The sequence below is a fragment of the Miniopterus natalensis genome, chromosome X (assembly GCF_054644295.1).
Source record: "Miniopterus natalensis isolate mMinNat1 chromosome X, mMinNat1.hap1, whole genome shotgun sequence".
Classification (NCBI taxonomy): Eukaryota; Metazoa; Chordata; class Mammalia; order Chiroptera; family Miniopteridae; genus Miniopterus; species Miniopterus natalensis.
The window spans coordinates 72,683,283-72,695,395 of NC_142103.1; the positions used below are offsets into that span (position 1 = coordinate 72,683,283).

At 58.0% G+C, this 12,113-nt stretch overlaps 1 protein-coding gene and 1 non-coding gene across 3 annotated transcripts; both read left to right on the forward strand.

Moving 5' to 3' along the window:
* Positions 1-1,704: 1,704 nt before the first annotated feature.
* On the forward strand, positions 1,705-9,422 carry LOC148090567 (melanoma-associated antigen D4). Of its 2 annotated transcripts, XM_087813675.1 has the most exons (13): positions 1,705-1,749; positions 2,729-2,965; positions 3,247-4,077; positions 4,520-4,759; positions 4,849-4,912; positions 5,116-5,195; positions 5,591-5,682; positions 6,276-6,355; positions 6,441-6,483; positions 6,889-6,951; positions 7,863-7,977; positions 8,593-9,023; positions 9,217-9,422. In XM_087813675.1, exons 2-13 carry the CDS (start codon positions 2,756-2,758, stop codon positions 9,224-9,226), a joined length of 2,259 nt encoding a protein of 752 aa, XP_087669801.1. In that variant the 5' UTR covers positions 1,705-1,749; positions 2,729-2,755; the 3' UTR covers positions 9,227-9,422. The 2 variants fall into 2 exon arrangements, with proteins under 2 accessions (XP_087669801.1, XP_087669800.1); XM_087813674.1 differs by lacking the exon at positions 1,705-1,749 and having other exon boundaries at positions 2,695-2,965; positions 8,593-9,422.
* On the forward strand, positions 7,491-7,620 carry LOC148090568 (small nucleolar RNA SNORA11). Its single transcript, XR_015713746.1, has one exon. It is a non-coding gene; the product is annotated as a small nucleolar RNA SNORA11 (small nucleolar RNA).
* Positions 9,423-12,113: the final 2,691 nt, after the last annotated feature.

The window sequence follows — 12,113 nt, forward strand, 5'->3', positions numbered from 1 at the left end:
CATTTTTCTATCAGCATATGGCGGTTTGTCAAGGCTTTTGTGTCTAGGGTCTGCTCACCTCCCACAGAAATGTGTTACCCAGGAAGGGCTGAAGAGACACAGGCAGCCGACAAGGGAGGTTGCTATGCAACAGCAGAGGAAAGCCATTCAGCCAGGCACAATTGATATCGGTCACCGGAGAGAAAAAGCTGTGGTTCTAGCAATAGTTTCTATTCATACACAGGAGTCCTGGAGAGGCTGATATAAAAAATGCATATAAAAGTCCAGTACGGTTTGTGCAAAAAGTACAGTTTCGATTTGAGATGTGAACATGGCATTGTCTGCCTCCAAAGCAGTCTCTCCAGACATTATGGAAGCACAGTGGCACGTGTGTCCTTGGGTAGGACCCCAGTGAGCGCTCCTTGTGCTTCCCATTTTGCAGATTGAGAAACTGGGCTCAGAGATGTCCAGTGACCTGAGCAGGCTCACACAGCTAGCGACAGACTGGACTGGCACTCCATCCCTGGAATTCTGAAGCCCGGCCCAGCTTCTTCCCGCAAGACCACAGCTGCCCCAGGCCCCAGCCCTGGAAGGAACCAGGACAAACATTTACTCTGAATCAGGGCTTGCCATGGCTCAGACACACAAGTGCCTGATTGTCCTGGCTGCTCCAGTGGGCACCAGGAAGGCCTCAGGGGCAGCGTGTTTGTGCCACTCAGGAAAAGGCCTGACAGTGGGTGTGGGGAGTGGACCCCAAGGAGCAATTCCCACACCTGAATGGATCCACATAGAGTAGGCAGGGGTGGGGCTGGGGGCCTCTACCTGTGTTCTCCCCGGTGCAGAGCAAGAGCTTAGGTCTCAGAACGCAAACCTTGCTTGTTTGGGACAGATGTTGACGGGGCGGGGCAGGTGGGTGGTGGAGCTGTCGCTGAAACTGAAGAGGGGAGGGTGCCTCAGTCCCCAGGCCAGCACTAGTGGAACATGGGGCCCAAATTCTGCATTTGCGTTTCCTGGCTCTGTGGCCTCGTGTAATCAGTCCATGCAATGAATGTGTCTGTGCCTCAGCTTTCTGATCTGTAAAATGGGGATGCGGACATCCACCTCCCAGGGCAGCCGTGAGAGGGAGACAAGCCCCAGCACAGATATGGCTGTGATGTACAAGCTGCATAAGGAGCGATTGAAGAAGCAAATGTTCCCAGTGTGCCTGGAGGCCACAGGGATGAATAGTGGAGGGGGACACAAAGGGAACTGGCATCCTCTGGCCATTTACATTTCCCTTGTTGCTAGAGACCTCTGCATTTGTGACCTAGGGGTCATCTTGGGGAAGCAGGGCATAGTGGATTCCAGACCACACGGGAGGAGCTTAGGGGAAAGGGGAAAGGTGGAAGGCAGAGCTTCAAAAGTGGGGGGTATTGAGGGTAGATGATTGGGTGGGTTGAACTGCACCACAGGGTGTGAGTGCGCGCCCCTGCAGTCAGAGGCGGGGGTGGAAAGGGGAATCTGGCGGGAAGGAGAAAACGCCCCCACGCCCTGCCATCCAGCCCGCACACCCGCGGAATCGCATGCGCACTGGGGACCTGGTGGACAGGGCTTTTGTTGGGAAAGCGGGCGGGCTGAAGGGGTCGGCGCATGCGCAGGCTGCCCAGCTGCGGGGGGTGTGCAGAGAAAAGGGGCGGGGTGGTCGGAGCTGCTGTGCTGGCAGCAGTAGGCGAGGGCGCGGCTGCGGGGTTCCTGGTGCTGAGGAGCGACGCCATTGGAGCCCCAGGGAAGGTAAGGATCCAGCCTCAGACAGGACCTGGAGCGGGCGAGTGGAACCCGGCGCGCTGCGCCACTCCTCCCTGGACAACGCACCCTACCCCCCAGCAATGCTCCCACCCCCACCCCCACCCGGAGCTGAACACAACCCAAGCACTCAAAACCCGAACCACATTAGACCCGCGGTCTAGACAGGAGCCCCATTCTCCCCGCCGCCAGACCCAGGCTCCCGGATCCGAGCCCTGGTGACACCGGATCCTACGACCCGACCCGTGCGCGTGCTCTGGGCTGAGCTGCCTTAGACACGGGCCCCATCCCCACCCAACAACTCCTAGATCACTCTTACCCAGCTAACCGCTTTGCCCCCTTCCTGGAATTGCAACCCTGCGTTTTGAGACCTCCACTGGTCCAATTGGAGCCTCACCTAGCCCGAGGCACCCTCCCCATCTACCCCTAGCGCTCCTGTGTGAGCCCAATCTGACCGGAATCCCCTGAATCGCCCCCACCTACCGGGACCTCGGACCTCGCCAAAGGGTCCCTGGGATTCAGTTTCCCAGCGCTTTCCGCGGTCCCCATGTGTCTGAGCCCTCACACCTCATGTGCTCCCCCTTCATCCTGGCTGCCTGCTCCAGCCCTTAAATTCAGGCCCTTTGTTTCCCCTATCTCAGTGCATCCATCCCCTTTGGGGCTCTTCAGACCCAAGCCTGTCAGTCCACCCCTCTTTCAAATCGAGTCGCTGGGATGGAGATCCTGCTCGGACCTCAACTCTCCTTTCAGTGCGGACGGGTGGATGGGGAGATCTCCTCCGGCCTCTTCTATCCCTCTCTTAGGGCTCTGTCTCTGACAGAACCTACCCCAATAGACTTCACCCCCCACCCCTACTGCCCAGTAAGGGGACGACGGCCGCCGCCAACCCCACCCCCACCTCCTGAGAAATCCCGCCTCCACTGGATCCCTCTTCCTCCCCCTGAAGAGGCCTCACCCTCCCTCTCAGGCTGAGCTCTCTTCTTGGGACCCCAGCATGGCTGAGGGAAGCTTCCGCAAGGAATCAGAAAGCTACAGCGCTGAAGACATGGATGAGGGTAGCGATGAAGTTGGGGAAGAAGAGATGGTTGAAGGAAACGACTATGAAGAATTTGGTGCTTTCGGAGGCTATGGCACCTTCACCAGCTTTGACATTCATCTCCTCAGAGCCTTTGGGAGCTTGGGTTCAGGCCTTCGCCTCTTGGCGGTGAGGCCCCTTCTTGGCCACCTGCTAGCCCTGCTAATCTGGGGCGGGGGTGCGCAGAGAGGAGTGGATGAAGGGAAGGGTTGGTGAGGAAGGACTGCCTAGCCACTTTAAACCAAACCTTCCCTTTCCTGCTGGGAGAAAGGGGGATCGGGGAGGGTCTTGGGGGTGGTTGGGGCTGGCTGGCTGGCTGGCTGCCTGGAGGAGGCTGGCAAGCACAGGGAAGCAGGATGCGAGTGTGCAAAGTTGTCTGCCTTCCCCTACCCTTCTCTCCGGCCTTGCAGAATGAGCCCTGGGAACTGGAAAACCCTATGCTGGCCCAGACTCTGGTGGAGGCATTTCAGCTGGATCCAGAAACACTTGCCAATGAGGCGGAGGCTCGAGCTGCCAATGTAGCCCGAGCTGCCGCCTCCAACCGTGCTGCTCGGGCTGCTGCCTCTGCTGCCCGTGCCCTCTACAATCAGGTGGTCACTAACTACCCGCTGGCCGCAGACCAGGCCTCGAGAGAAGATACCCAGCCCATGACATATGCGGTCGAGGCTCAGGGAGCCACCCCTGAGACAACCCTTGCTTCTCCGCACAGCCCCCAGATACCAGTCACCAGTGAGATGGCTGCCTCTGGGGCTCCAGCAACCTCCTCACAATCCCAGCCAGCCTCCCAGGCCCCGGGGGCCGCTACCGAGGGTCCCAGTACTGCCTACGCTTCCTCTCGGGCTCCATGTGCCAGTGAGGTGGATGCCACCCAGCCCAAGACAGCCTTTCTGGGTCAGAATGATGTCTTTGATTTCACCCAGCCAGCAGGTGTCAGTGGCATAGCCTTCCCACGCCCCAAGAGACCCGCCCCAGCCCAAGAGGCTGCCTCGGAGGGCCCCAGTGCTGCCTCTGGGGTGCCCCAGGCAGCATCTGCTGGGGAGGGGGCAGCCACCAGACCCAAGACGACCAAGTCTGGGAAGGCTCTCGCTAAGACTCGGTGGGTGGAGCCTCAGAATGTTGTGGCAGCTGCTGCTGCCAAGGCCAAGACGGCCACGAGCGCCCCTGAGCCTGAGGGTGCAGCTGCCACTGCTCAGAACAGTGCTGAGCCCTGGGCCAGGATGGGAGGCAAGAGAACAAAGAAGGTGAGACCTCCCTGTACTCTCCAAATCCCCATCCCCTCCCCTCCCCTCCCCTCCCCTCCCCTCCCCTCCCCTCCCCTCCCCTCCCCTCCCCTCCCCTCCCCTCCCCTCCCCTCCCCTCCCCTCTTGTCCTCCCTTGCCTTCCCTTCCCCTCCCCTCTTGTCCTCCCTTGCCTTCCCTTCCTCTCCCCTCTTCTTCTCTCAACTTGTCCAAGTTTCTACAACACAAGTGTGCCAGCATGTTTTTACTACACGTAGTCCCTACCCTCCAGCCTGGAGGGAGAAGAGGTTGGCTCAGTGCCTGACACTTAGTAAGTCCTCTGCACACGCCATCCGATGTTCCTGCTTCTCTTATTTCCAAGTACCTGCTCTGGTGAAGATGTTGCCAGGGGCTTGGGCACAGTAAGCTTGGTAGCCCTGGGTCTCTCTTCTCCCCAATGCTACAGTCCAAGCACCTGGATGACGAGTATGAGAGCAGTGAGGAGGAGAGAGAGCCTCCTGCGGTCCCACCATCCTGGAGAGCATCGCAGCCCCCATTGACAGTGCGGGCTCAGATGGCCCCACGCGCTCAGGTGGCCCCATGGGCTCAGATGGCCCCTCGGCCCCCGATGGCCCTGAGATCCCAGGTACCCTCGAGGCACATACTGTGCTTGCCACCCCGCAACGTGACCCTTCTGCAAGAGAGGGTAAGGAGTCTGCCCTTCCCCCTCCCCCTCCTCCTTCCTTGCTGGCCAGTTCTTTGAGCTCACCCATGCCTTCACCTCTCCTTCTCCAGGCAAATAAATTGGTGAAATATCTGATGATTAAGGACTACAAGAAGATCCCCATCAAGCGCTCAGGTGGACAGCTATACCCGGCCCCTGAGCTCTGCCCGCCCTCCTCCCCCAGTCCTCCCTAGTGGCCTCCCCATCAGATGCTCCCAATTATCAGGCCTTGACTGATGGGTTCTGACTGTGCCCCCCTCAGCAGGGGTGACTGAGGGGCCGCAGCTCTGTGGCTCCTGCTCAGCCCAGATACTTTCCCTACCTCTTCCCTCCTGCAGACATGCTGAAGGACGTCATCCGAGAATACGATGAACACTTCCCTGAGATCATTGAACGAGCAACATACACCCTGGAAAAGGTGGGCGTGGGGATGGGCTGGGGACAGCTCTGTGGAACAAGAGCAGCAGGGAAGCCTTGCACCCTGCAGCCTTTGGAGGCCCAGTCTCAGTACTGCCTGCCCCTGGAAGCCTTGCCTAGCTTCTCCACCTGGGAGCTTCCACTGCATACTTCTTCCCCTTTGTCACCCACCCCCTGGTGCTCTTGGGGGCCTCTTGTCTCCTGAAGTGGGCCCTGTTGCCTCGGCCAGTGCCAGAGCTCCCACAGGCCAGTTCCTCCACGTCCTCTCTCCTTCTGTCCACCCCCAGGACTTTGGGTACCTTGCCTAGGAAACGTTTGACAGGGAATGGAGTGACCGCCTGCAGGACACCCAGCGTGGATTTTTTTACCTCACATGCTTGCTTTCTCCCCGTGTAGAAGTTCGGGATCCACCTGAAGGAGATAGACAAAGAAGAACATCTGTACATTCTCGTCTGCACGCGGGATTCTTCAGCGCGCCTCCTGGGAAAGTGAGAAAGGGCAGGAGGGTTGTGGCCTCCTCCTCTCAGAGAAACAGGGAAACAGGGCTGGAGGGCCTAGCACTGTGCGCACCCACAGTTAGTGGTGCCAAGTGATTACCAGGTGGTTGAGGCCTTGCTGCGGTCAAGGTCCCACCCCCGCCCGCCCCACCCCCTTCCTTCCAAGAAAGCAGGCTTCTTGTTGCTTTCCTCTTCATGCTAAGTGCCTGGCCTGGGCTTGGCAGAGTGGTTGGTCCTTGGGGAGCTTCCTATCCAGTGTAAGTCCCATGGGCAAAGGGCAGGGAAGGTGTGGATGAACCTCTGGACACACCTTTGGCAAGTGTTTGCTCCCCCTGCTTAGCCCCATCCTTGGCAGAATCCCCAGTGTGTGTGTGGGGGGGGGGGGGTGAGCGTCCACTTTTGATGGATGAAGTGATGCAATCTCAAGGGGGCGAATGAGTTGTCTGGGTCGGGTAGCAAGCCATGCACAGAGTGGGAAGAACTGCCCTGTAGCAGACCAATCTGGGAAAGGCTAGTTGGGTGAGCTGGCTGTAGTCCTTTGGGCAAATGACTGCTGGACAGGATCCCTCTTTCTACACCTTTAGGACCAAGGATACTCCCAGGCTGAGTCTCCTCTTGGTGATTCTGGGAGTCATCTTCATGAATGGCAACCGTGCCAGCGAGGGTGAGTTGCTGGACCTGCAGCCGTGGGGGTTGTCCCCTGTCTCACCTTCGTGTTCTAAATTCTTGTACCTCATCTCCACTGGCAGCTGTCCTCTGGGAGGCACTACGCAAGATGGGACTGCGCCCTGGGTATGATTGGACTCTCTGGGCTCTCGCTGCCCCTCAACGTTGTCGTTGGGCACAGGAAGCCCCAGGCTTCTGGTGCAGGGGAGTGGGCGTCCTGGACTAGGCAGAGCACGCAGGGTCTCACCAGGGTGCGTGGCGAAATGGTCCTGAACTCTCAACCCCCTCTCTGCTCCATGCCCCCTTTCTGTCCCCAGAGGAGATCTAAGAGAAACCACCAGCATTTGGGGCTCCAACAAACCCTTATGTAGGCCATTGCTGACAGGTGGCCGTCAGACCTCTGCTGCATGCCCAGGCCTCATGGGGCTGCCCCCACAGGCCAGGAAGCTCTCAATCCTGGTAGGGAGTGCTGCTGCCCACATCTGGGCACTGCCACTGGCTCTAGTCATGGATCCCTTTCCTTGCCCTCAGGGTGAGGCATCCATTCCTTGGCGATCTGAGGAAGCTCATTACAGACGACTTTGTGAAGCAGAAGTAAGTATTAACCGAGTTAACTTTGTCTCGCACTCGTGCCTTCCTGGTGTGTTGGTCTGGCTGAGGAAGCCATTCCCCATCCTGGATCTTAACACTAGAGGGATGGAGTCTCTGGGGTGAGTGTGGGTGGGGGTGTGTGAGTGCCGGGGAGATCAGAGTTCCGGGGCATTCTTGAGGAAAGGTTACAACCACCACACCATTCGGCACCTGCCCTGCAGGCTATAGGAGAATATCCCCTGCTTTACATCCCAGCAACCTGGGGCTGCAGAGTGGAAGTCTGAGCATGGCCCCGGCTGGTACGGGGCCCATTCAGGCCTGGGGCCCGGCCCTCCTGACTTTCTGGCCAGGGCCCACCCTGTCCTCGGTCCTGGGGGAACACGTGAGCACCTACACTGGTGCACTAGCACATGTGCGTGCGCACACAGTCAGGAGTATATACGGAGTTCGCTGCTCTTGGTGGACTGTTTCCTCCCTTCACAGCCCTTTTCTATGGTGGACTGTCCCAGGGCTCAGCCCGGCCACGGATGAGACCCTGCAGTGGGGTGTGCTCAGAGCAGGGGGCCTGAAGAAATGGCTTCTCTGTTTACAACACACCCAACAGGAATCCGGGGTCATTGTGACAGGGGGCACAAAGCTTGTGGCCTTCCCATGAACAAACACCCTACATGTCCCCCCGTACCTTCACATGGCTGCCGGGCAGGATCGACAGCCCAGGGCTTTGAAGGCCTCAGTGTTGGAGGCAGAAGCCCTGGGAGTGAGCTCAGGAGTGGAGCACCTGCCGGAGGTCCAGGGCAGTCCTGCAGGAGCTGAGCTGCAGCTTCGGGACTGGGAAGGGGCCACCTGGGAGCCATTAGTGCAACCGTAGGTCTGCCTGGCTGGAGGCAAAGTTTATTACTTTCCTCTCCACTGAGGTACCTGGAATACAAGAAGATCCCCAATAGCAGCCCACCCGAGTATGAATTCCTCTGGGGCCTGCGGGCCCGCCACGAGACCAGCAAGATGAGGGTGCTGAGATTCATCGCCCAGGTAACGGAGAGCCTCTGCTGGGGGCCGGGCCCAAGGGTTGGCACTTCCCACACCTTGTCTGTTTCTCGGTCATGGGCTCCTTATGCTGTTTGTCTGTCCAGCGAGGACACTGAGGCTCAGAAAGGCTCCTAGGTGACTTGCTCAGGTTCACAGATGTAGTACGTGTGAGGGATGGAGTGAAATCCCAGGTCTGGTCCAGAATAAGAGGAGCCCGACTTCAGTGGCATTATTTATTTATTTATTTATTTATTTATTTATTTATTTATTTATTTATTTATTTTAAATATATCTTTACTGACTTCAGAAAGAGGAAGGGAGAGGGAAGGAGAGAGATAGAAACATTAATGATGAGAGAGTCATCATTGATCGGCTGCCTCCTGCACGCCCCTGACTGGGGATCGAGCCCGCAACCCAGGCCTGTGCCCTGACCAGGGATCTAACCACGATCTCCTGGATCCAAGGTCGATGCTCGACCGCTGAGCCACGCCTGGCCGGGCCCAGTGGTCTTTATTTTTATTATGATTACGCACAGTGCACAGGAGGGTGTGTGGCGGGAAGCAGGTGCTCAGTGAACGTGGGGTAGTGGTTAGGATGGTTGCTGTTATTCCATCACAGTATCAGAACCGAGACCCCCGGGACTGGAAGGCTCATTTCTTGGAGGCTGTGGATGATGCTTTCAAGACGATGGATGTGGATATGGCCGAGGAGCATGCCCGGGCCCAGATGAGGGCCCAGATGAACATCGGGGATGAAGCTCTAATTGGACGGTGGAGCTGGGATGACATACAGGCGGAGCTCCTGACCTGGGATGAGGACGGAGACTTTGGCGATGCCTGGGCCAGGATCCCCTTTGCTTTCTGGGCCAGATACCATCAGTACATTCTGAATAGCAACCGTGCCAACAGGAGAACCACTTGGAGGGCTGGCGTCAGCAGTGGCACCAACGGTGGGGCCAACACCAGCATCCTAGATGGCCCTAGCACCAGCTCCACCATCCGGACCAGAAATGCCGCCAGAACCAGTGCCGACTTCTTCTCCTGGATCCAGTAAGGTTTTCGGGAGATCAGTGAGACTCTGAAGGGTGGGCCAAGGAGGGGCTGTGAGGAGTCGGTGGCAGGCCTGGCGTGGAGAGGGGAAAACGATGAGAGTGTGGACAGACCCTTGTTTTGTTCTTTATATCCCTCACTCTTTCACCTGTATTTCTACTTCTGTTTTCGCTGTTGTGTCCTGTGTTTACAGACAACGCTGACGAACTGCAGCAATCACTCACCCAGCCAGAGTGCCTCCTCAGACTCCGTGTCCACATAGCACTCTAAGCAACCTCTGCCTGCCCATCAAAGATGGCATGCAAAACAAAGCTCTCTTTGCCCTCCTGCTTTCACTGTGTGCTGTTGTCGTGCTGTCGTGTTTTTGGTATCAGTGTCACATTAAAGTTGCAAAACGAATTGGGATGTTTCGTCCATTACTCGTGCACGTGTTGCTCTGAGTGGCCCATGGTTGGCTCTCTGGGATGGGGGTGGGGGCGGGCTCACCTCTGCCTAAGAGGCAAGCAGGGCGCTGGGAGGGGTGGAGGTGTTTGTGAGTGTGGAGACCACGAGTTTTGAGACGCTTCGGTCAACATAATTTTGTGATTTTCTACACGGTGCAGCGCCAGTTAGACACCAACAGGGAAAGCGGGGGAAGGGATGGGATGGAGGCTATGAGTTTTTGCCACTGTTCTTCCCACCAAGGGGCAGGGCCCACAGGCACCCTCCAGGACGCACCTCCCCATCCCCACCTCTGGAGGTGCTGCACCGGAGCCCTTCCCTCAACATCCACACAAGTTCAGGACCTCATCCCTGAACTTGTCGGTCCCTTGGGCCTAAAGGTGACATTTTCTCCCCTCCAGCAGTGAGAAGGAGGATCACTATTGCCGAGAGTAGATTTAATGAAAACAAAGCTACTACAGACCTCGAAAGCCCATTGCCTGTGGCCGTGACCTGAAGCTTGTTTGGGGCTGCAGAGCCCTTCAGTGGGACCAGGGCTGTCCCAGAGAGGCCAAGGCCAGGCCTAGGTCCTTGCATCTTCAAGGGCTGGGTGATCCCTGCTGGGGAGAGGGGGGTGTGGCTGGTTCTGCAGTTCCTCCAGCAGACAACAGTGAGCGCAGAGACACAGAGGGTCCCTGGGAAGGGGTCGGGAGCAGGCAGGGACAGTGTTCGGAGCTTCCTCGGGTTCCCCAGTGATAGCCACATGTTGGCAGGACAAGACCCCAGGTTAAGTGCAGGGAGAGAGTAGTGAAAGGGCCCCTGCCCCCATTGCCTCTTTTCCCTGAGAAGAGGCTCTCCTCTCTTCTGCCAGGACTGGGTCCTGACCTAGACCCAGCTACACAACTTGGAAAATGCAAAGGTGGATCTCTTTGCTCAAAAATTATTAAGAGTTCCAAGAGAACATTGAATCACACATGGAGCCCTTCGGAGCACAGGGTCCCGGGGGACTGCAGAGGTCGCACCCCCAGGATACTGGCTACTCGGCACCCTTCCCCTAAAGACAAGCTTCGGGTGGGTTTCTGCCTTGTTGCCAGGTGCTGTCATTTCTGCCTCCCTGGTAGCTGGGTCCCTGCTTGGCCAAAGGGACACTCTGTGGTTCTGAACGAAATGGAGTCCCCTTCCCTTTAGGTTTCCAGGTGCACGGCCTGAGTGTGTGGTGGGGTGCGAAGGATGCTTGGGGCCCCAGCCCTGGTGTGATGAATGATACATGATGTTTCTGCACCCTCGATGACCCGGAAAACTCCCAGGGCCCTGCTGTGCACATAGTAGACACATGCCTTTTCCTGGATGAATGTGGGGCTCTCACTCAAGCCTCAGGTGTGTGTCTGAGGGCACCTGAGATATGGCAGCTCATGTGGAAAGGGGGTGAAAGCAGCCATCCCCAAGCCCCCAGGCTTGCAGGTTTATAGCACTCTCCCCTGTCCACACCCCTTCCCCATGGTCTTCCTCCCCAGGGGCCCACTCCCCTGCACCCTGCAAGGTGGCCAGGGAGGAGGAGAGCAGAGGGGAGGCAGGAGGGCCCTGGGGAATGCAGCCAGACTGTGGGTCCCCCAGGATGGTCAGGATGGTCACCTTGGAGGTGAACTACCTCCTCACTCACAGGGCAACCATGGCACCAAGGCAGGCCTCCCCCCCCCCCAGCCCCCGCCCCAGCCACAGTTCCTCCACAGGCTCCCCAGCCACAGAGGCCCACAGTGCATCTCCCCATGTGTTTCCTGAGACCCTACTGTGCACCAGGCCCTCGGATGAGGTGTGCAGGTACCTGGGAGGCTCCCACAGCTTTTTCCCCACCCAGGCCTGCGCCCTCTGACTCCTCTCACTCTGGTTGATGGACAAGCACTCCTCGATTCACCGATTCGGGTTGTTGACTATTATGCATAAAGTTCCCTGAATGTCCACTTACCATTTCTTGTGTGGGCCTAGGTTTTATTTACCGGACAGCCCTCAGGGTCAGGCCCATTGCACGGATGAGGAAAGCGAGGCTCTCAGAGTGAAGACACTCATCCTAAGGCACACAGCCAGGGAGTGGCAGCGCTGGGCCTGGAACCCAGAACCCTCTTAGTTCAAATGTGTGCTCTGCCCACTGCAGTCTGCCGTCACTGCCTTCGAGGGGCTCACAGTGTTTTGGGGGCAACACCCCACCTCTCAGCACTCTCTGATCACACCCACCTGCCCACCCACCTGGACTGCCCGGACACTCCTCGTCTCCCTTCATTGAGCCAGAACCTAACCCCTCACGGCTTCCCACGCTGGAGGTTCCTCCTACACTTCTAAGGGGCCAGCCAATGCCCTGACAGCCCCCTGAGACATCTGTTTTGGCAATGTCCTGGGCGTCCATCCTGCTCCTCCTCCTCGCCTTGGTCAGCATCACCGTCAGGCCCTGGGTCCGGCACTTTGGTGCACTATCTGCTTCCAACCTCGCTGATGCTCTGCGGGAGTTACTGTTCCTCGTGGCACAGGTGACCGAAGAGACTCCCAGCAGGGAACCCAGTTGCCTGAGGTCTGGCACCCCGCTCTGCCACCGCCTCCACAAGTGGCCTGGCCCTGCTTTTTCTCCCTTTGGCCCTTAGGGTTCCCATCTCTCACAGCATAGGGTTGGACTAGATGTCC